General features: G+C 47.7%; 1 protein-coding gene across 1 annotated transcript in view; it reads right to left on the bottom strand.

Annotated features, from left to right (window-relative positions):
• The window catches only part of VAT1L (vesicle amine transport 1 like), a 166,278-nt gene extending 148,683 nt beyond the window's left edge, over positions 1 to 17,595 (bottom strand). The window contains exon 1 of the mRNA XM_061138075.1: positions 17,277 to 17,595. Coding sequence (XP_060994058.1) covers positions 17,277 to 17,509 — 233 coding nt within the window. The 5' untranslated portion in view covers positions 17,510 to 17,595. The remainder of the gene's footprint in view (positions 1 to 17,276) is intronic.
• Between the last annotated feature and the right edge of the window lie 4,516 nt (positions 17,596 to 22,111).

The raw sequence follows: 22,111 nt of genomic DNA, 5'->3' as shown, positions 1-22,111 counted from the left end.
GACTGCAGCCATGAAATTAAAAGACGTTTACTCCTTGGAAGGAAAGTTATGACTAACCTAGACAGCATATTAAAAAGCAGAGACATTACTTTGCCAACAAAGGTTCATCTAGTCAAGGCTATGGTTTTTCCAGTAGTCATGTATGGATGTGAGAGTTAGATTATAAAGAAAGCTGAGCACCAAAGAATTGATGCTTTTGAACTGTGGTGTTGGAGAAGACTCTTGAGAGTCCCTTGGACTGCAAGGAGATCCCACCAGTCCATCCTAAGGGAGATCAGTCCTGGGTGTTCATTGGAAGGACTGATGCTGAAGATGAAACTCCAGTACTTTGACCACCTGATTTGAAGAGCTCACTCATTTGAAAAGACCCTGATGCTGGGAAAGATTGAGGGCAGGAAGAGAAGGGGACAACAGAGGATGAGATGGTTGGATGGCATCACTGACCCATGGACATGGGTTTGGGTGGACTCTGGGAGTTGGTGATGGCCAGGGAGGCCTGGCGTGCTGCGGTTCATGGGACCGCAAAGAGTCAGACATGACTGAGTGACTGAACTGAACTGAAGCACCCATTTTGTGATCTCAAGACTATGAAAACAGATTGATACAAATCTGCTATGGAAGGAAAAAGACTCTTGTCTAAAGCAAGGAGAACTTTTATGCACATCTCAAATGGCACCTTTTACTGGAGAACAGACAGAATTGTCCTGGGTGGACCTCAGCAGAGAAAAACCAACTGACCTCCATCTGAAGTTGGAAAGAGTGTGTTAGGACAGATGCAGAGAACAATCTAGTGGTTATCAGTGGGGAGAGAAATGGGGAAGGGCAAGAAAGGGGTAGAGAATAAAGAGGTAAAAACTACCATGTATGAAATAAATGGGCTTCCCAGGTGGTGCTACTGGTAAAGAATCCATCTTCCAATGCAGCAGACAAAGAAGACATGAGTTCGATTCCTGGGTTAGGAAGGTTCCCTGGAGGAGGGCATGGCAACCCACTCCAATATTCTTGCCTGGAGAATCCCTATGGACAGAGGAGCCTGTCAGGCTATGCTTCATAGGGTCACAGATAGTTGGAAATGACTAAAGTAACTTAGCACACACAGCACATAAAATAAATGGGCTATAAGTACATACTCTACAGCACATGGAATACGGCCAATAGTTTACAGTAGGTATAAATGGAGTATACTTTTAAAAACTGTGAGTCACTATGCTATATACCTGAAACGTACATAATATTTACATCAACTATACCTAAATAAAAAAGGAATGCAAAAATAAAAAATTCTAGAAAAGAGGGAGTAACCTCCAAACAAATAGTTTTGCTTCTGCTAAGATCTTCACCAGTGAGCCTGCAGACTACTCTTCAAATCCGTCAACCAAGAATAAACAACTAAAACGTGACATTCAAGTTGACTAAATAATTTAAGGTGATATGTAAGCAAAAGAGACAGAAGGGAAATTTTCAATTAAAAAAACTTTCAAAAAAAATATTCAATCCCACCATATTTTCTAAACAGACTGTCATCTTTGATACTAAAACATGGCACGGGATAGTGTTAAGAGTCCAAATTCTAAAATGAACTCCTTGGTTTAAAAATCTGACTCCTCTACTTAAAAACAACAATGCAACAAAATGCACAGAACCCGAAAACTTCAGTTACGACTCCACCATTTGCCTTCTGTCTGCAGAGGAAATAAAATATGAAGAAGAATGTTTTTAAGTGTGTTATGGATGCTCAGGCTACCTTCTTCCCACCCCTGGCCATGGCTCCTGACAGCGGTCTCCTCCATGTCTGGCTGCCTGTATTCCTGCCTACCTTTTTGTTTAACCATTATTTTTAGATGTGAGACCTGAAGTTCTTGGACACATTGATGTGTTTTGCAATCGACCACTTATTAAGCCAACGGTGCTGTTTTTGCTCAGCCCAGATGCCTGAATCTATAACACAGAGACTGATGGTATGGGTGACGCAGCTTGAGCTATAGTTGTACGGGTCTGTTGTTCCTCAGAGATAGGAAATATGTTCCCATCATAGGTCCACATTAGTATTCGAAACACCTGTCGGTTTAATATTTCAAACACAGAACAAAATGGCCAAGGAGATACACTGAGAATCTAAATGTCAACAGCCATTCTCAGCAGAAACAGAAGAGCATGGCATGAATGTGTCCAGGAAAAATTCTCCCTGATGCCAAGACGGACGCCTCAATTTCTGGACCTGGAGGACCTTATTTACCCTCAGCCTGTCCTGGGAACACAGCAGGTGTTTATTCCCAAGGAGATTCCCAGAAAGGTTAGCATTTCTGCGGTCCAGGTTAGATGCTGATGGAGTCACTGACTTCAAACAAGTGCCTGGCAGTGACTGGCTGTGCAGAGCATTCAAACGAATTTAATTTAAATTCAACAGACCTTTCACGATTTGGGGCTTGGCTCTGGACTAATGTGACAACAGTGACATTGACACCTCTGCTTCCCGAGAGTTCGGAGAGCAACAAAATAAATGAGTTCACAGTATGACAGTTCCCCAGCAGGCCGTGGGACACGGGTCACAGCGAGCACAGGGCGGGCAGTTACACCTCACCACGCAGCGGTCCTGAAGGTCCTACAGCTAAGCGCCACTCAAGCGTGGCTGCGCCCTCTGCTCCCATTCTCCCGAGCTCTCCAGCGTCATCCCGCCTCCCCATGGAAGGGAGACGGTATCACCGGATAGTGCAAAGTGCTTCCTGCCTGACCTCTCACTGGAACCCCAGGGGGGAGGAGGACTCCCCCAGAGAAACACTCCATTTTTGCCACAACGTGACGGTTATCTCCTGTCATTGCTGCTGATAAAAGCTTTGCTCCATAAAACAGTTATGTCAGTAGGAAAACAAACAGGTTGAAGACTAGAACAACCCAGTGCAATGGGACAATGTACAATGGCAAAAGTATTCTGTGTGTGTTCTGTTCAGTAGGGCAGCCACTGGCCATGTGTGATTACTGAATGCTTGAAATGTGGATAATGTGAGTGAGGAACTGGATTTTTAATTTTCCTTAATCAGTATTTAAATTTAATTAACCTTTATTAGAGACGTGCAAATCAAAACGACCGTGAGGTACCACCTCACACCTGTCGGAGTGGCCACTGTTAAAAGGTAAGAAGCTCTGGAGAGGGTGTTGAGAAAGGGAACCTCTTACGCTGTTGCTGGGAATGGAAACTGGTGCAGCCACCATGGAAAACAGTCTGGCAGGGCCTTCAAAATCTAAAAATAGAACTACCATATGATCCAGCAGTCCTACTCCTGGGCATAGAAATGGAAAAGATGAAAACTCTAACTTAAGAAGATGCATGTACCATAGTGTTCACTGCAATTCACAACAGCAAAGCCATGGAAGCAATGGAAATGTCCACCAGCAGAAGAATGGACAAAGCGGATACATACATATAGTGGAATATCACTCAGCCATAAAAAAGAATGAAATAATGGCATGTGCAGCAACACCATGGGCTTAGAGATTATCATACCAAGTGAAGTAAGTCAGACAGAGAAAGACCAATACCATATGAGATCACTTATATGTGGACTTTAAAATACGACACAAATAAACTCATGAACAGAAGTGGCCTCACAGACACAGAAAAGAAACTTGTGGGTCGCCGAGGAGAGAGGGGGTGAGGGAGGGACAGGTCAGGAGCTTGGAATTAGCAGATACAAACTACTGTTTACGAAATAGATAAGTGACAAGAGCCTACTCTAGAGCAAAGGAGTATCATTCAGTTTCCTGTACTAAACCGAAACGGAAGGACTTCTCTGGTAGTTCAGTAGCTAAGAATCCGCCTGCCAATGCAGGGATGGTGGGTTCAATCCCTGGCCCGGGAAGATTCCATGTGCTCCAGGCAACTAAGCCTGTGTGCCGCAACTCCTGAGCCTGTGCCCTGGAGCCAGCGGGCTGCAGCTACTGATCCCACGTGTGACTACTGAAGCCCATGCGCCTAGAGCCCGCACTCCACAGCCAGAGAGGCCTCTGCAGTGAGGGGCCCGGGCTCCACAGCCAGGGAGGAGCCCCCCCTCGCTGCAACTAGAGAAAGTCTGCACGTAGCTACGAAGACCCAGTGCAGCCAAAAATAAAATAAAATCTAAAACCATAATGGAAAAAATAGGAAAAAGAACATAGATATATATGCAAAACTGAATTGTTGTGCTGTATATCAGAAACTAATAACATGGTAAATCAACTGAACTTCAGTAAAAAACTTAATTAGCTTAAGAAGGAGACAGTAGCAACATCACTACCCTGCTGTCTTCCTGGTGGACTATGCACAATTCGAAGGGGGAGTCTCCCTTAAAATCCATCTTTTGATGTTCACTGCTTAGCCCAGGGCACATTCTAGCCTTGCCAACAAGGATTTCTCCCCTGAAGGTGTTAAGTAGGAAAATACCGAGGCGTGATTCAAGCTCTTCCCTTCCTCCTGCTAAAGGGAGTTACTGGTTGGCAGCCTTGTCAGTAGTCAGGGGAAAACTGAGAAGATCAAAGACCTGCTTGATTGATGTGCTTTGGGAAGAGCAAATATTTATCCTGGAAGATAAAAGAAGAGATGTGAAAGGTGAGCAAAGATAGATGCAAAAGACAAGAGAGAATGAGGGCAGGGTTTGAGAGTCTGGGAGAGTTTAAAGAGCACGGGGAGAGACTTTGGAGGGAGAGGAGGCATTGGGGGGATGTCTAAATGAGAAGAGAAATTTTCGAGATGTTTCCTCTGCAGCACAAATAGTTCCAGCTTTGGCATTTTCTAAAGGACTCAATAGAATTTGACAGTGCTTCTCAATTATATTGAAAAATTGGGTTTCTATTCAAGAGTGAATCATCCCAGCTAAATCTGGGCTACAAAAGGGAAAACAGAATGGGAACAGAAATGAAAAATGTTAAAAGAGCAAAAGGAAGAGTGTCCTGTAAGCACCATAGGCTGAGGGCAGAGACGGTGACTCCAAGCCAGTGAGAGGGTGCAAATTTGCCTCTGCTATTTATTTCCTAGGAAGGAGCAGTCCCAGGGCATGGACCATCTCCTGTGTGATCAGAGAGAACAGTTCTCCAGGATCTGAAAGCGGATAAACCTTAACAGAATGTTTTGGGAAATGGGGCACGATTTTAGCTATATTACACATCCCGGGTTCTGGCTGCAGAAACACTGAGTCACAGCTTATTACAAGGTCCCCAGTCGGAACAATTTTAGTCAGTTTAGCTGGAGGATAAAGAGAATCCAATTACGAAATCATTGAGGCCAGTCATAGGAACGGTGGATTTAATAGCTCCCCATTAGCTGATTGAACTAGGGATAGCATAGATAAATGAAAAGCAATTCTTTCTGATCTTAGGGATTTTTTTTTAAAGTCTGTTACTTGATGGATAGTCTGCTTTAAGAAGGAGATGTGTCTGCATTGGCAGGACGGGGAGAGGGCTTTGCAGTTTGCAAGCTTCATCTGAGTTTACTGTAGAATTTAGACTGTTTGAGCCGGTGGGGTTGCCCCACTATGTGTCTATTTGTATGAAGAGCAGATAAGCCTGGGAAAGAAGAGAAACACTCCTGCTAAGGGAAATGCGAGTTGGAGAACAGGAGCCTAGATGAAGAAGCCTATGGTAATGCAAGCAGAAAGCTTGACTCTGAATGTGGGCTTTGGTACCACTCAGATTACTTTTCAACTTCAAGGGCTCGTGATGAGTGGGTATAAAGTGAGTGAAGAAAACCCTGGCTCAAATCCCAGCTCTTTGTCTTAAGAGTTTCATCATCTTTAGCAAGTTCTTTATTTCTCTGATCCTTTCCCTTCATCAGAAAATGATTGGTATCATGCTAAGTACACGCGTGCATGCTAAATCACTTCAGTTGTGTCAGACTCTTTGTGACCCCATGGACTGCAGCCCACCAGGCTCCTGCATCCATGGGATTCTCCAAGCAAGAATACTGGGGTGGGTTGCCATGCCCTCCTCCAGGGGACCTTCCTGACCCAGGGATTGAACCGGCATCTCTTGCGTCTCCTGCATTGGCAGACAGGTTCTTTACCACTAGCACCACCTGGGAAATTTCTATAAAACCCTTAACATGGTGCTGTGAGAAATCACTCAGTAAAGGTCATTGTGATAATAAAGATGATAGATAATTAATGACAAGAGTGTCGTTATTATTAGCTCCAAACAGCAGAAACATTGATAAGGAAGGTGGCACATGCTGCTTTAGAACCTGCTGTAGAAAGGGGGCTGCATTCTTAGCAGAAGGCCAGGCTCCACCCGGGATGGAGAAGAAAGGGGGAAACACACTGGGTGGCTTCAGTGTACGGGAGGAGCAGAACAGAGTAACAGGAGATGGTTTCAATCAACGGGGAGCCAGAACTATGTTCTGAGAGCCCAGGCCACAGCAACTAAGATACCCTGGCACTATATGCGAGGCACGGAAGATGGGGGTCCTGATACCTACTAAGGAAGGTCAGAACAGAGTCAAGGACATACCACTTGTTCTAAAAGGTTATTTTCCCCCAAATAGTTTGAAATATTTATTCATTTATTTTCCAGTGGTACTGAGCTGTATTTGACAGACTGTATTAATTTAAGGTGTACAGCATAATGATTTGATGTGTGCATATCTTACACAAGGACTGTCACAACACTCTTTACTTCAGTGAAACGTTTGACCAGCCAGGCTGGTGGAGCCTCGGGTCCCCAGGCGTGCAAGCATCGCGGGAACACTGGAGCAAGTGCTCTTGGAGTCACTGGCGCCAGAGGCAGCACCCTGGGCTCTCTCCAAGAGCCCCGGCCCACAGCCCCCAGTGGGGCCAGATGACGGTGAGGAGGAAACCACAGAACATCTTGAGAAGTTAGAGACCCACATCTCCCGGCCTCGGTAGAGCAGTTATTAGAGGGTTCAGGAAGCAATCTTCTGGTTGCAAGAGAACAAACTGTGTCAAGGAGAAGTAAAACTCCCCGAAAACGTAGCTCCTTTGGTATTCTTTCAAATCCCTATTCAAAGACCTGCACACTGGAGGGAGATAGACTCAGAGAAAGCTAAGATGACAGAGGGGAGTGCGAAGGAAGATGGGCTTGGATGGGCCTCTGTTTGTATTAGGAAAGTCACACTTACAAGTGACACGGCCACTGCTGCCGAAAGGTATCCCCAACACTGGGTAATATATTCGGTCACTCCCCCAGACACGGATTGCACGCCTACTGTTACAGAAGCACCGGGCATGTGTTCATCAGTTACAGGAGAAGAGAGAGCGCTTCTGGAAAGTCCAAGATGACCAGAGATTCAAAAGATGATGGGCCTCAAAGTTGAAAACATTATATATGTTATTTAATATGATTCAATGACTTGGTGCTGAGGGACGTCAAGTCCCAAGAAACAGCATGAAGCTGCCCTCCCCAGTGCCCCCTGTGATTCTCCACTTTTTCTGGACAAAGAAGCATCTCCCATCAGCCATGATGGTTACCCTTTGGATCAGTCCAGTGTGTTTCTTACCTACCTGAATCATCTGATAACTGCCCTCCCTTCCATTTAGAGTATCTACCCCACATTCACCACACACACACACACACACACACACACACTTCATGAGTTCCTGGCCGGGCTGTCGATCACAGTGCTCCCTTCTTTTAGGTCAGAACAGGAGGGCGTGAGACACCAATGTGGCCAATCATTATGCCTTACCCCTTCAGGCCAGACAGACAGAGAGACCCAAGGGCTGATATGTGATTTATGAAGGGCCAATTAGATCCCTTCCCTGATGTATGAAAACTGGGAGAAGAAAGTTCCCTTTGCATCGGGGCTTGCTAAACTCTCAGGAGGCAGCTGGGGTGAAAGGCCTCCGTCTCTCCAGATCTCAGGAAGGCAGCTGACCGCAGTGACCCATGAGGAGGGAGAAGACAAGAGAGGGAAGGGGAGTGCCTAGGAGTCCAGGGACTGGTCCACCAAGGTGGTCGGCATGGCTGAAAGGAAGGACAGAGAGGTCGCAGCAGAAGCGACTGGCCTTCCTTCTGAAGGTCCCTGAGCTTGGCCCAGCCCCTGGAGCGCAGTAGGAGCACTGTACATTTTGGTTCCACTCACACCCTCGTTCCCTTGGGAATGCATCCGGATGCTCGTGTTTATGTCATGCCATGGTGGCACAGCCTGTCCAGGCGACTAGGTTTCTTTTAATCTGACGGCATTTAGTCTCAGTTGTGCTGGGATCTCCTAGTTATGGCACGTGGATCTCAAGTTACTTTGCAGTCTAGTTCCCTGACCAGGGATCAAACCCAGGCCACCTGCATTGGAAGCTCAGAGGCTTGGCCACCTGGACCTCCAGGGAAGTCTCCCAGCTACTTTTGATTTTAGGGTCTTATACCCTTTAGGGGAGACACATGGAATCTGAATAGGGACTCCATTCAGAAAACTTTATGGCTTAAGGAGGGACTTTCTAATGTCCTACTTTTTTTTTCATCTCCTTCCCATCATTAATATAGATTAAACATATACTATACAACAAGGACTTCATTCATTCAACGGATATGAAATGTGCCAACACCATTGCTAAATACTTTAGACACGATCTAAAATTACCCCATAAGGTCTATAATTATACCCATATTACAGCTTAGCAAACTGAGGTTTCAAAAGAGGAAGTCCTTTTCCCAAGGTGATAAACGTTGCTAAAAAATGATCCAATTCAGCACTTGACCACATCTGTTTCACTTCAAACATTAACCCTTTTATAACCCCAAAGCATCCTGCCTCCCATTCAATTTGGATGTTTAGTCAGTGCCAGCCCCCAAAATGAATCATTATCAGTCTTTTCACAGAAGAGAATTATCCTACAATGGGCTCTGGAGGAGGGGAGAAGTCAGGATTAAGAGGACCAGTGCTTTAATTTGCAGAGGGGGTTCTGTTCGGGAAAGCAGTGGCTCGCATGTTCCTGCCCCCGGGACAGTGCTGGGGAAGGGGCTAAGGCTGAGGGGTCAAGGAGCTGGAGAACAGAATTCCCCCCACAGGCTCTCATCTAGAAAAATATCACGTTCAAAGATGAAACAGCTCCTTTCACTGGAGCGTCTATTTTGTCTCTTGGGCCTTCAAACATTAAACATTAAATTTACTCATTTTAATACCGTGGCTGCAACTGATGTTCTGTGTGAGATCACATACAGAGGAATCAAACTAATTTGAGATTACATGCCTGCTGCCCTTTCCTAAGAAGAGCCTCTTCTTGTTTCTAATTAAACTTTGTCTTCTATGACAAATGCCAAGATGCCAAGAAAGACCTGTATGAAGAATAAGTAGTGGCAGGAACTTGGGGTCACCAGGGTGTTCTTCCCCATGCCTGGGTGAGTTTTGTTGTTGGCATGAATGTCAGTGATCTGCCCAAAGGTCATGGGATTTTGGTTCTGCTGGATGGGTGCAAACCAGACCAGGTTGGGCCGTTTTGCACACCCAGCTATCAGAGAAATCTGTGCAGTCACCCACGGATGGGTGTGCACAGAGTTGGTGTCAGGGTAGCATACATTCATCCTCGTCCATTCCCAACCCTGGGCATAAGAGTCAAAAGCCAGCACCCTACTCCAGCTGTGCATGTTGTTGGATGGGAGATGATCAGGACAGGGCACTGGAGGTGGGGGGTCAAGTCCAGTGACAGAGGAAGGAAAGTGAGCACCCACTCATTGTGTGCAAGAAGCAGTGAGGCTGGTCAGAGACTCTCTGCCAGTCTTCATGGTAATACCAAAGGGAGGGTGTCATTCTTACCAAGGGGGGCTATCTGCTCACCGTCAGCCTCAGTGAGGCAGGATTAGAGTCTGAACTCAGAGGTGTTGTAGGTCCTTCCTCTTCCCATTTCATCTGGGTCCCTCTTTCCTTACCTAGAAAGTAAGGATGACAGCCTCATGGGTGTGGGTCAGGTGGGAAATGACAAGGATAGTAGGCTTTGTTGCTGCGAAGACGCCTCCAGTGGAGGGAAGGGTGAGCCTGAGTGTCCGTCCTCACTCCCGTTGCCCGCCGTGAGACCCCTGCCTTTGGCTTCTGTCTAATGAAGCTCAGGCTGCTGTTTACAGGAACCTGCTCTATGTCAGACGTCCGATAAGATGGTCTGCGTCTCTTCTTTCTATGGAGTAGAAGAAACTCCAATCCTGGGCTTCCTTTCTTCCTCAAAGTGCTGGGGAGACAGGAAGTCCATTCCGTTATCGGACCAGAGCAGACACTGTCACCATCACCAGCCCTCCCCGGGGAGGACACAGTTAATGGAAAAATGCAAACTCAGAGGGACAACAGAGACCCTTGAAGCAGCACCTCCACTTTCTCATTCCCAAACGGGGCTCAGTGTGACTCTGGAGAGTCATCTTTCCCATCAAATCCTGATGACCCCGTCCAACACAGAGCACTGTGTTCCAATCTCTGTGCCAAGTGGCTTCCAGCTCGGGTACTGGGACCCTCCAAACAATTTCTCAGTTTTATAAACATCTGTGTCGCTTAACCTCATACACTCCATTTATTTATTTCAATAAATACAGAGAAGAGCATTGTTGTTGTTCAGTCGCTCAGTCGTGTCCGACTCTTTATGACCCCATTGACTACAGCATGCCAGGATCCCCTGTCCTCCACTATCTCCCAGAGCTTGCTTAAACTCATTCCATCCAGTGGGTGATGCCATCCAACCATCTCATCCTCTGTTGTCCACCACTCCCCGCCCCCCCCGCCCCCCCCCGCCACCAGCCTCCTTCTCCTGCCTTCAATCTTTCCCAGCATCAGGCTCTTTTGCAATGAGTTGGCTCTTTGCAACTTAACCTCATACACTCCACTTATTGATTCAAATAGACACAGGGAAGAGCACATTGGCCATATTTCCCTGGATTGACCTTTCATGCTGTGTTGTTTGGCATATCTTGCACTCAAGTTGCTGGTGTAGCCATAGCCCAGTGGAGATGAGGCAGAGGAAGGAACTTAAGTGTCTTGAGTGGTGATCATGTTTAATCAGCGTGGGTATTCTGGGTCAACCATATCAATGTGATTCTAAGTGGATCCCAAAAGCATTCCAGACCCCAAAAATGGTGAGGAAGTGGATGTGGCTCAGAACCACGATGGCTGCTTTGGGAGGCAAGATGACAGCATGCAACTTAAAATAAATATATCTATTTACTTTCAATTATCTTTGGCCCGCTGGGTCTCTGTGGTGCGTGCGGGCTTTCTCTCGCCGTGGCTCTGGGCTCTTCATTGCAGTGGCTTCTGTTGTTGCAGAGCACAGGCTCTAGAATACGGCTCACTAGTTGGGGTGCATGGGCTTAGTTGCTCCGCCGCATGTAGGATCTTCCCGAACCAGAGATTGCACTGGTGTTCCCTGCATTGCAACATGCATTCTCAACCACTGGACCACCAAGGAAGCCCCATCATGCAGTTTTGAGTTTGATCAGCTATGCTTCAAGTCAGTCCAGTGCATCCACGGTTCTCTCTCTGTATTTCCAATTCCAGTCTTTGTGCCTGTCTGCCTCTTTGTGTCTCTTGGTTGTTAATTGCCTCTGTCCATTCTCTCTCTCTGCTCTGTGCGTTTGTCACTGTGTCCCTCAGATCATAGAGTCCAGAACAGGAAGATTTGGATTTTTATGCCGCTTGTCCACCTAAAAATTCGCAATCTTAACATATCTCTGAATGCCAGTTCCCCCATCTTTAAAATGGAGAGTGTAACACTGATGTTGAGTGGCCATTAGGATAAAATGAAGCAAAGTATACAGCGGGCAGCTCAGTGGCTGCCTCATCACCAGCACCTGACCCTCACGATGTATCAGGATCCCACCAATCTCTTGGCTTTCCTCTAGCGTGGCCCACCCTCAGCCCATTTTCAGATCAGCCAATGGAGCCATGACTGGCTGCAACTATTTTTCATCCAGTTGGTCTCATTCCAGCAGTATCACGTGGCCTCTTGCTGTAAATCAGTCTGGGAAAATAAATGTCCCCAGCCCATTAGTGCCTTTCCACCACAGCCAATCTGGGCCGCAAAACAGACAGACTTGTTAATGGCCACTTAAGTAGGTTCCTGCAGCCCAGTCTGGGGACCCTCAGCTTCAAATCCTCCCAGCTCCTGTCCAAGAGAAGCACCACTGTGGCAAGACCCCCGGCAGCAAAGGCATAGACAGGACCCTGAGCAATTGCCGGGGACTGGGGGAGGGGAGACCACAAGCCCTGGTTTGCCCAGAACAGTCCCAATTTGTCCCTGCTGTCCCAGAGTAGTTATTAGCAGAGTCCCTTTCATTCTCCTAAGGGTGCTGGTATGACAACCTATAAGGGGAACCTGTGGAAATCAAGAATAACAGTTTGAACAATACCATCTAGCATTTGATGACCTCTTGCTCTGTGTCAGGCATCACCACAAAGGTCCTGATGCAGCGTGTCGCATTGAAACCCCCTTACAACACTCTACAGTTGTTGTTCAGTTGTTAAGTTGCATCTGACTCTTCAAAACCCCGTGGACTACAGCACGCCAGGCTCCCTTGTCCTTCATCAACTCCTGGAGTTTGCTCAAATTCATGTTCATCAAGTCAGTGATGCCATCGAACCACTTCATCCTTTGCCACCCTCCTCTCCTTTTGCCTTCAGTCTTTCCCAGCATCAGGGTTTTTGCCAACAAGTCGGCTCTTCGCATCAGGTAGTCAATGTATTGGAGCTTCAGTACCAGTCCTTCCAGTGAATATTCAGGGTTGATCTCCTCGAGGATTGACGGGCTTGGCTCTGAAGGGCAGTGCTATTATTAATTCCATTCTATAGACCGGGAAGCCCACGTTTAGTGCGGTAAGCGACGGGGTCAAGGTCAGCCAGTGTAGAGGGCACTGTTGGCGTCTCACCCAGACCTCTGTCACCGGCAGCACACCCGTCCCCCAGTGGCTGGGACAGCTGGCTGTCGGAGCTCAGAGCAGCCCTGATCCCCCTTCCATGAGTTACAGAGTCTCCACACCCCCACTCAGGAAGCAGCCCAGAGCCCATAACCCACCAATGACAGGGTGGGGGGCCCAGAAGGCTCCCCACACTGCTACAAGGTCAGATTGACTCTGGTACAACTCATGCTCTAGAACTCCTGGAGGGATCCAGTTGGGACCCAACCTTCCCCTGCCCTATCTTACTCCTGGGCTGCCCTTTTCCTGAAAGGATCCCCCCTCCCATCAACCTTTTCAAACAGCATTCCTGTCTCAGGTTGTGCCTCCAGGGCACCAGTCCTAGGATAGCTGGTTAGCAGGGGGCTGAGCTAGGCTCACGTCTAGGGAGGTCTCACTCTTCATCACTAAGCAGATGTGATGTAACATTTCCTGTGTTATTACATACATGATTAAAATGATGGCCTCCAAGTCATCAAGTTGCCATTAAATATGTTGTACAGGCATCAATGTGACAACAATCACAACAACTACTGTTTGTTGTTGTTATTATTCAGTTGCTGAGTCGTGTCTCTTTGCAACCCCATGGACTACAGCAACGCCAGGCTTCCCTGTCCTTCACTATGTCCCAGAGTTTGCTCAAACTCATGTCCATTGAGTCAGTGATGCCATCCAACCATCTCATCCTCTGTCGCAGCCTCCTTTCTCCCCTTGCCCTCAATACTTCCCAGCATCAGGATCTTTACCCATGAGTTGGCTCATCGCATCAAGTGGCCAAAGGATTGGAGCTTCACCTTTAGTATCAGTCCTTCCAATGAATATTCAGCGTTGATTTCCTTTAGGATTGACTGGTTTGATCTCCTCAGTGTCAAGGGACTCTCAAGAGTCTTCTCCAGCACCACAGTTCTTGGTGCTAACCTTGAGCCCATCTCTTTCTTAAAAGATGAACACTATAATGTTCATCTTATTATCTCCATTTTGCAGTCAAGGCAAGAAAAGCTTAGAGAAGTTAAGAAAGATGTTCACCAAGGTTACACAGATCTATCTTTCTCCAAAGGCCACATGCTTTTTCCACTTGACCAGTTAAATCGCTTGCTGTGTAAATTGTTCACTGAATGGCTGACGAAATGGGTTCCCTATCAAATATGATGTTGTGGTAACAATTCAAATGGAAGACTGGGCTACCCTTCCCACCCCATACAGCCCACAGTGGTTCTTTCTGAGCCGTGTTTAGCCATCAAGCCTCTACTTTAGGGAGAGTGCCAGCTTACTCTGGGGACAGCCAGAAAAATGTTTCCTTAAGCCAGACACAAACAGATGAAAAGAGCTTCCCAGGTGGCACATAAAGAACCCGCCCGCCAATGCAGGAGACACAAGAGATTCAGGCTCCATCCCTGGGTCAGGGAGGTCCCCTGGAGGACGGTGTGGCAACCCACTCCAGTATTCTTGCCTGGAGAATCCCATGGACAGAGAAGCCTGGCGAGCTACAGTCCATGGGGTTGCAAAGAGTCAGACACAACTGAAGTGACCGAGCACCCAGATCAAAGCCACATTCACTGAAGAAAGGGAAGAAAACAAGGTTATGTGTCAAAGGTCCGGAGGAGTAAACTACATCTCTCCTGGCTTTGCAAAAGAGGGAGACAAAATAAGAGGAAAAGAACAGAGCTTTAAGGAGAAATAAACTAGGATTCAAATCCTAGCTTCATTACCTGTGTGGTGTTTTTAGCAAATTACTCAACATCTCCAAGCCTCAGTTTGCTTTACCATAATACCTACGGTGTTAGACCAGATATGAGAGGAGGGGAAATGAGATAAAATATGTATCTCCCCCTGCCTTCTCTCTTCCATTTCCACAAAATTTATACGGTAATCAACTCGGACCCTCATTCCAGGTCTGAATGATACTAGTTCAGATGGACTATGCTTTACTTTCCAGCAAAAAGCATATCCTATTTGATAATAAAAGGCTTCCATTAAAAATAGAGAACCGAGAGAGAACGGGTAAGAGGGGAACCTTCATCCAAGAGGCCATCAGCTGATTCATAAAACTACAGAATGAGTCATCCTGGCTCCCAAGGCTAATCTTACAATCAATGGGCCTCTCTGCCCAGCCAATCCTAGCCCAGTGGAGAAAGAAGGGCCCAGCAGGCAATCCTCACAAACCTATTCCAATCCCTCCCTGCAAAACCGATTAACTCTGCTTCCAGCTTGGGTGAAATGAAAATCAACCTGGGCCCTTTGCAGTGCTGTTTCCCCTCCCCCATCCAGCATCATCTCCCACCCCTCATGGCTTGTTGGCTTTCTAAACAACTGGGGCGGGGGGATCTGTGATGATTCTATTCAATGTGTGTGTGTGTGTGTCTGTGTGTCTGTGTGTCTGTGTGTGTGCAGCTCCAACGAAAAACAGGCTTCTGTGTCTGGCTTTGAAAATCAATCTCCCAGCCTTCATCCTGACATTTATTATCTCCAAACCCTTCAGGTCCTCTTGGCATTTATGCAGTAAGCAAAAGGCTGGAGAACCCAGGTCTATTTGACCTGCAGATGATGATCTTTTAAGAAAAAAGTAGCTTCAACATTTTTAGTCTCTATATATACACTCTGACAAAGAGTCCTAGAACCCAGTCCTCAATTTGAATGGAGGGTCATAAATCATACACACACACACACACCCCCACACACACGTAATATTTTTGATTGGTGGTTGAGGAAGGAAAGTGAATCAATACATGGTTTTAATTTTACTAGGTAGACATACTTCCACCAGCAAGTGAAGAAAAAGAATGACTCAACAATCTCCCTCCAGGCACCTTTCCCCCATCCTTCCATCCAGCAATAACTGAGTCATTCAGCAATAGCATATTCAAGATACACTGGGTGCCAAGCTCTGGGCTGGACATTGGGAATTTATCAGTGAGCACATATCAGAGGCACGCTCTGCCTTCTGGATCAGCCAGCTTGGTTCAGCAAGAGTTAACAAGATAGAACTGTATAGGATCCCCCAGTTGGCCAAAGCCACCTCTGCCACCTGAATTCCCCTGGGAGAGGCCCCTGTGTTCAGAGTTAAACGCACCTAGCCCCGTATGTGAGAAGTGAGCCGGAGACCAGTGCCTGCCTCTCTCCAGCCACCTTCCAGTCTGAAGAATGAAACCCACACCTGCTTTCAAAGTGGCGAAGCGGAGGGGAAGCCCCTCTGCACTCTTCTTGCCTCTAGACTGTTCCCAGATGCTGATTTTGGGGGTCTAAGCGGTGAGCTGGCTGCTGCTTTTAGGGAGCTGGGTCTGTTGGGGGCTTTAAAGAACGGTGATAGGAAGGGAAGGGCCCATCTCAGGGTGCTAACAGAGAGTTCCCCGGAAAAGCTTTCCACGCTGCAGCACACAACTCACAGCGCTGGTCCAGTGAGCCCTCGGGGGTGAGTCCTTTCCCTGGAACTCCAGGGAAATGACCATACAGTGATAGACAGCACAAGTGATGTTTATACACTCCAGGAGGAATCCCAGCCTGGTGAGGGTCTGACATTCCCCGGGGAGGGGTGGGGACAAGAAAGGGACTCAGGAGATGGAAGCAGGAGTTAGAAGATTCAGCTGTTTTGTTCGCCTGTGTTTTTTCTCTTCAGAGAAACACAGAAGGCGCTGGTGGGCAAGAGGGGGATGAAGTAGCAGCCTTGGCCTCACCTCTCGGGGGACTTAAATGCTGGGTCCCTAAAATGCGTCCCAGTTCCTCTCCCAGTTATGAGACCACAAGGAGGGAGTGTACAGCGGTGAGCAAGAGGGACACATTTCCCCAACCCTGCTCTCTGACCCCAGCCCCAAAGGGACAACTGCCTAGAGGTCGAAAAAGATGCCATATCAAATCCTGGCCATGCCGCTTAGCGGCAGCCGGCTGATCTTGGGCAAACCACTCTCTGAGGCCCGGTTGCCGCACCTGTGATAAGGGGACAAGGATGATGCCTAACTCTCTGGGTCCCAGGAACTATTAAATAAGATCGCACAAGTAAAACTCTTTAAGAACCGACGGCAGGCACGCAGTGAGTCGACGGTTATGATTTTCTAACCATGTTACCACCAAACCTTCCTCTCCTGGCCCCTGAGCTGTCCTACTCCACGGAGAGCTCCCGTGGCGCGATCTTCCAGACCCTGAGCGCTGGGCGCCACCGGTCACTCTTCCCCTCGCCGGAGCTCACCGTCTCCTCGGTCAACCCCAGATCCGGCTTGGGGAGAGCGAGGGCTTGCCTGCCAGCCTCCTCCCCAGCATCGGCGGGCCATGGGGCGGCGGGGGAGGCTCGGAGAGCCGGTGAGGGCGCGCGGGGGGCCGCCCGGGGAGGCTCTTCCCCTCGGGTAGCGTGCCCGCCGAGGCTCTGCCAGCCGCTCCCCCGGAGCTCTGAGAGCGCGCAAAGAGAGAGAGAGAGAAAGAAAGCGAGAAAGGCGCGGATACTGGACCAGGCTTTGACGCGGATCTTGAGCTCGCCGTCCTGCGGCTCGGGCATGGCCTTCCTGGTGACCCGCAGCTTGTTGAGCCCCCCGAAGCCGGCCAGCACCACGGCGCGCATCTCCTGGGCGTCCCCGAGGCGGTGAGAGCCACCGCCGCCGCCGCCCTCGGCCGGCTCCTTGCCTGCCTCCTTTTCGATCATCTGCTCCGTCTCCTCCGCCTTCTCCACGCCTTCCTTGGCCATGGCGCGCGGGGGCGCGGGGCGCACGGGCTGCGGCGGCTGCGGCGCTGGGGTGTTCGGGGACCCTCGCTCGCGGGTTCCTCCTGTTGAATGCGGGATGCTCGGCGGCGCAATGGCTGCAGCCTCTGCGAGCCGCGCCGCGGTCCACGGCCTCCACCGTAATCCTCCCAAGAGCCGCGCGCCCCGCCTCGCTGCCCTCCTCTGTCCTGCCCGAGCAAAGCCTCAGCTCCCGCTTCTCAGCCAGTTTCACACCAAGTTCTTGATCATAAAACCCAGAGCCCAGATCTGAAAAAAAAACAAAAACAAAAACAACAACAACAAAAAAACTCGTGAATAAAACACATAGAGAAGAGGCCTTGCCCTCCGCCGTGGACGCAATATTTCATTATATACGGCGCGGGCTGGGCGCCTTGAAATGGACAGAGATGAATGTCTGGGCCTGGAGGACGCCTCCCCGCCCCAAGGTGGCCTCCTCTCCCACCGACGTGTGGGGGCCGGGGCACTGACGGGAAACGCGGCTGTTTCCCAAACCACCGGTCCGGGTTAGAAGGACCGAGAGGTACGGGAAACTGGAAACTGGAAGTCCCTCTGGCTGCCCTGAGGAGTCCAGATCCAGGTCTTTGCACTTGGGACCTCCAGAGATGCCGGTTACCCAGGATCGCGAGGAGCATTTCATGATGGCTAACTCTCACCACCCGACCCGTTTGGGGCCGTGGAAGAGGCTCCAAAATAGAGTTCAGTACCAGAAAGGGGTTCGGTTCTTGATCTGACTTAACAGAAGATCAGATCACTGCGTGCGCGCGCGTGTGCACACACACACACACACACACCTGCAACGTGTGTAGACACACACAAACACGCAGGGCAATACCTGGCTTCTTGTCTTCTGTTAGCGAGCCCTTTTGAAAAGAGCTCATAGAAGCACTTAGTTTTTTTTTTTTTAAAGGAACAAAGATGGGGTATTCCCTTGCAGCAGTTTAAAGAAAGATGCAGTTGAGGAGTGATAGGTGTATATTCTAGTTATGAGCCAAAAAACCTAGGTCTTTGAAGAAGACCTCAGGGAGCAGGGGCCTTGAGCCAGACCTTGAAGGTGAACCAGCTTCTTCAGATAGGTGATCTCAAGCACCTTCAAACACATAGCAAGGTGGCAGGTGAAAGGGCTATTGGAGAGACACTGATTTGTTCTGTGTGAGCTGATCATTGGCTGTGTTTGACAGTTGCTGGAGACTAGTCTTGAAAGGTTGGTTGGAACCAGCTTTTGAGGATTTTTACCTATTGTGTTATCAAAGTTAAGACATAATCATGGAGGCAGGGGCCCCACTGGAGGCTTAAAAAAAGGGGGGGGGGTAGCATCACCAGATTTCGTTTCAGGATAACAGGTTTGGAGGTAAAGTGGTGACGGTTTGGACGATAGAGTTACTGGAAGCATGGAGACCCATTAGAGACGAGAGTGCAGACAAAAATCAATCAATCGACAAATCAGTCAGTATATAAGAGCCTCAGCTGAGGCAATGGCTATAGGGTGGAAGAGAGAGATTAGAAGGAGGCTGAATAGACAAGACTTGGCTAGTGAATTGAACATTTGATTGTAAACCAAATTGCCCAAATCATTAAGTCTGTTGACAGTGTGCAGTATAATGCTTAGGCTGGATTCTATCCTGAAATGAGAATTGGAGTGCCCGTGCTTTATTTGGGAGGTGTTCCCAGGAAGCCCCCCATCAGGAAGTCAGAAAGTGAGCAGGAAGCAACTGAAGCCAACGCAAGGAGTGTGACCACAGGGACGCGTGGGGCCCAAGCCCAGAGACAGTGTGGGACAAGCTCAGCACTGTCTCGTCCAAGCTGGAAGGACACGGATGCTTTAAACTAAGCTTTCTGCTGATCCGCCGAGGGCTGTCCTGGAAGTGTTAACTCCCTGGTGCTTTCAGCCTGCCCCTCGTACCTGTGCTGAGATGTTCCAGGCAGGATGCTCTCCATAGGAAGCTGTTATCTTAGACAGGGAATGGTGAGTTCAAAGGGGCTATGGGACTGGCATTGATAACGTCTTCAAGGTGCAGTCTTGATTTGCGGGTATCTACTCTTCAAGACCCTTTATGTATCTTTTGTAATTTGATTCACAAAATAAACCTTATTAGGTAAGCATCATTATTCCCACTTTACAGAAGAGAAAAGGTCTTAGCATGGTGATTTATCCTGCTCAAAGGAACACAGTAACTGTGGTGGGATACATAACCAGCTCCAAATGGATGCTCTTAGCTTCTCACCATGCATGCTCATTTGGATGGACCAAATGAGTTCTTCCCCTGATGGATAACACTCTATGGCATTTTACGTTCTCTGCCCCTTTGTTGGCCTCCTAATGTTTCTGTCCCATTAGGACCCCTTGCCTTGATTCTGAGGGCTTTCCTTTAAGAACAGAAAGTTAATCTACTTTGCACTCAGCACACAGCATGTTTAAGAGAAGTATTTGCCTTATAATATGTTAAAAGGAATATAATTACTCCCTCCAAGGGAATCTTCTAGCTGTTTATAAACACCAGATTATAATTGGCTTGCAGCTGATTGTCACAGCAACTAAGAGGAAACACACTGCAGTTGGAGGAATACCTTCTTCTGAGTCCTGTGCTTAACCTGGATGGTTAAGTATTCTCAAATCTTCTCCTCTCTTGTGGAACGTGGCAAAAGCCATGCGGAAAGGCATCTGTCCAAATAAACGCAATAAACCTGTGTTCAATTTATAAAACTGATGCCTTGGGCATTGGCTTTAGAACTTCAGCTGCGAAATACCTTACTGTGTAGCGCAATGTCACCACAGCGGCCACTGCTGGTGAAATGCAGTATTACAACTCAGCTCTACTAACTTGTATACGAGGTAGGAACAGATGTGTGTACCATGGGAGGGGTGTAGGGGGTGGGGTCTAAATAGGAACCCCTCACAATATAAGCCATCCTAGGGGAGTGCCACACAAAAGAAGTGAGATCTTTGGGCAATAATATACGGGAAACAATCTTAGTACGAGTTCCGAATGGTTTTTAAATAACTTGAAAAGGTTCAGTAACTTTCCAGAGAGACAGTTTACCTGGGGGTGAATAGTCCACGTCTACAACTATATCCTCTTAATAAGATTTCTTCTATTGTATTTTCCTCAACGCAATTAGAGTCGTTTATTATAATACATTGTTTAATCTAAAAAAATAACCCCGTGCCGTAGGTACAGTGTGTATACATGAGTGTGCTCAGTCGCTCAGTCATATCTGACACTTTAAGGCCCCAGAGGCTGTAGCCTGCCAGACTCCTCCGTCCATGGAATTTTCCAGGCAAGAATACTGGAGTGGGTTCCAGTATTCCCTACTTCAGGGGATCTTCCCAGCCCACAGACATAGGTACTATTATCCTCATTTTACCCAGGAAAAGACTAAATAGAAACAGCATAGCTTTCCTAAGGTCACCTACTTAATCTGGCAGAGCTGGGATTTGAAGTGGGAGGCATTTGACTTTAAAGTGTGGATGCTTAACCACCATGCATAATAGTTATGGTTTTATAAGCTGTTAATGGGTTTCAAAAACACCATAGAATAGATTGAGGAAGAAGACAAATTTAGAAGGTCAGCAATGAAGAACAGCTAATGGTTGATGGCCATTGGAAGATCTTAGTAATATCCAAGAGCTCATATTAAAGGATGTATGCTATAACTTCTTATAGTTTGTATTGATGTAATTTAAAAGTCAACGAAGCATGATTGCCACAAGGACAGCATTATCTTCAGAGAAGTACTGAATAAGTGTGCAGCCCATCCTGAAGGAGGTAGGATAAACTTCCTATTTATATCTCATAGAACTAGTCACAGAGGGTTAACTCTAGACATGTCAGAGGGAAAAAGTGAGCTGATATTCTTCATCACTTTTTGAGTGCTGACCTTGTACTATTACTAAGTAGTGGAGATAGGATGGGGAATGAGACAAACATATTCTCAGTACTGGGATTCCCAGGTGGCTCCAGTGGTAAAGAACGCGCCTGCAATGCAGGCAGCTCAGGAGAGCTGGGTCTGAGCCTGGGTTGAGAAGATCCCCCGGAGGAGGAAATGGCAACCCACTCCAGTATTCTTGCCTGGAGAATTCTATGGACAGAGAAGCCTGGCAGGCTACAGTCCATATGGTCGTAAAGAGTCAGACACAACTGAAGCTACTTAGCATGCATGCATTGTCAGCAGCAATGGGACTAATAGAGGAGAAATATATTGGTTTAGGTTGAGCTCCCCAGAAGCAAACCTTTTATAATTCAAATATTTGAGTGTAAATAGCTTATTTGAGTGATGATTCTGGGGAGTAGGTGTCTGTGGAGTTGATAAAGGGAATGGAAAGAAGTCAGTAAATGGTACATCATCTAGCAGGTTACCTCTGTCATTGACTCAGGTTAAATCGTGCTGGAGAACTGTACATGACACTATAGAACACATCTCAAAGGTATCACAGTCGAGAGGTAAGGTAAATGGACTCACCTCCTGTCAGTCCTTGGCCAAGGGCTGTGTCTCCGGGGTGCTAACCACCTATCCTTTCCTGGTCTGCCCTGCACATGGACTGTTTTGGAACAGGCAGCTAACCAAGCT

Source organism: Dama dama, chromosome 4 (genome assembly GCF_033118175.1).
Source record: "Dama dama isolate Ldn47 chromosome 4, ASM3311817v1, whole genome shotgun sequence".
Lineage (NCBI taxonomy): Eukaryota > Metazoa > Chordata > Mammalia > Artiodactyla > Cervidae > Dama > Dama dama.
Note: the sequence above shows the minus strand (reverse complement) of the source record. Positions and strands in the feature narration are given on the sequence as shown.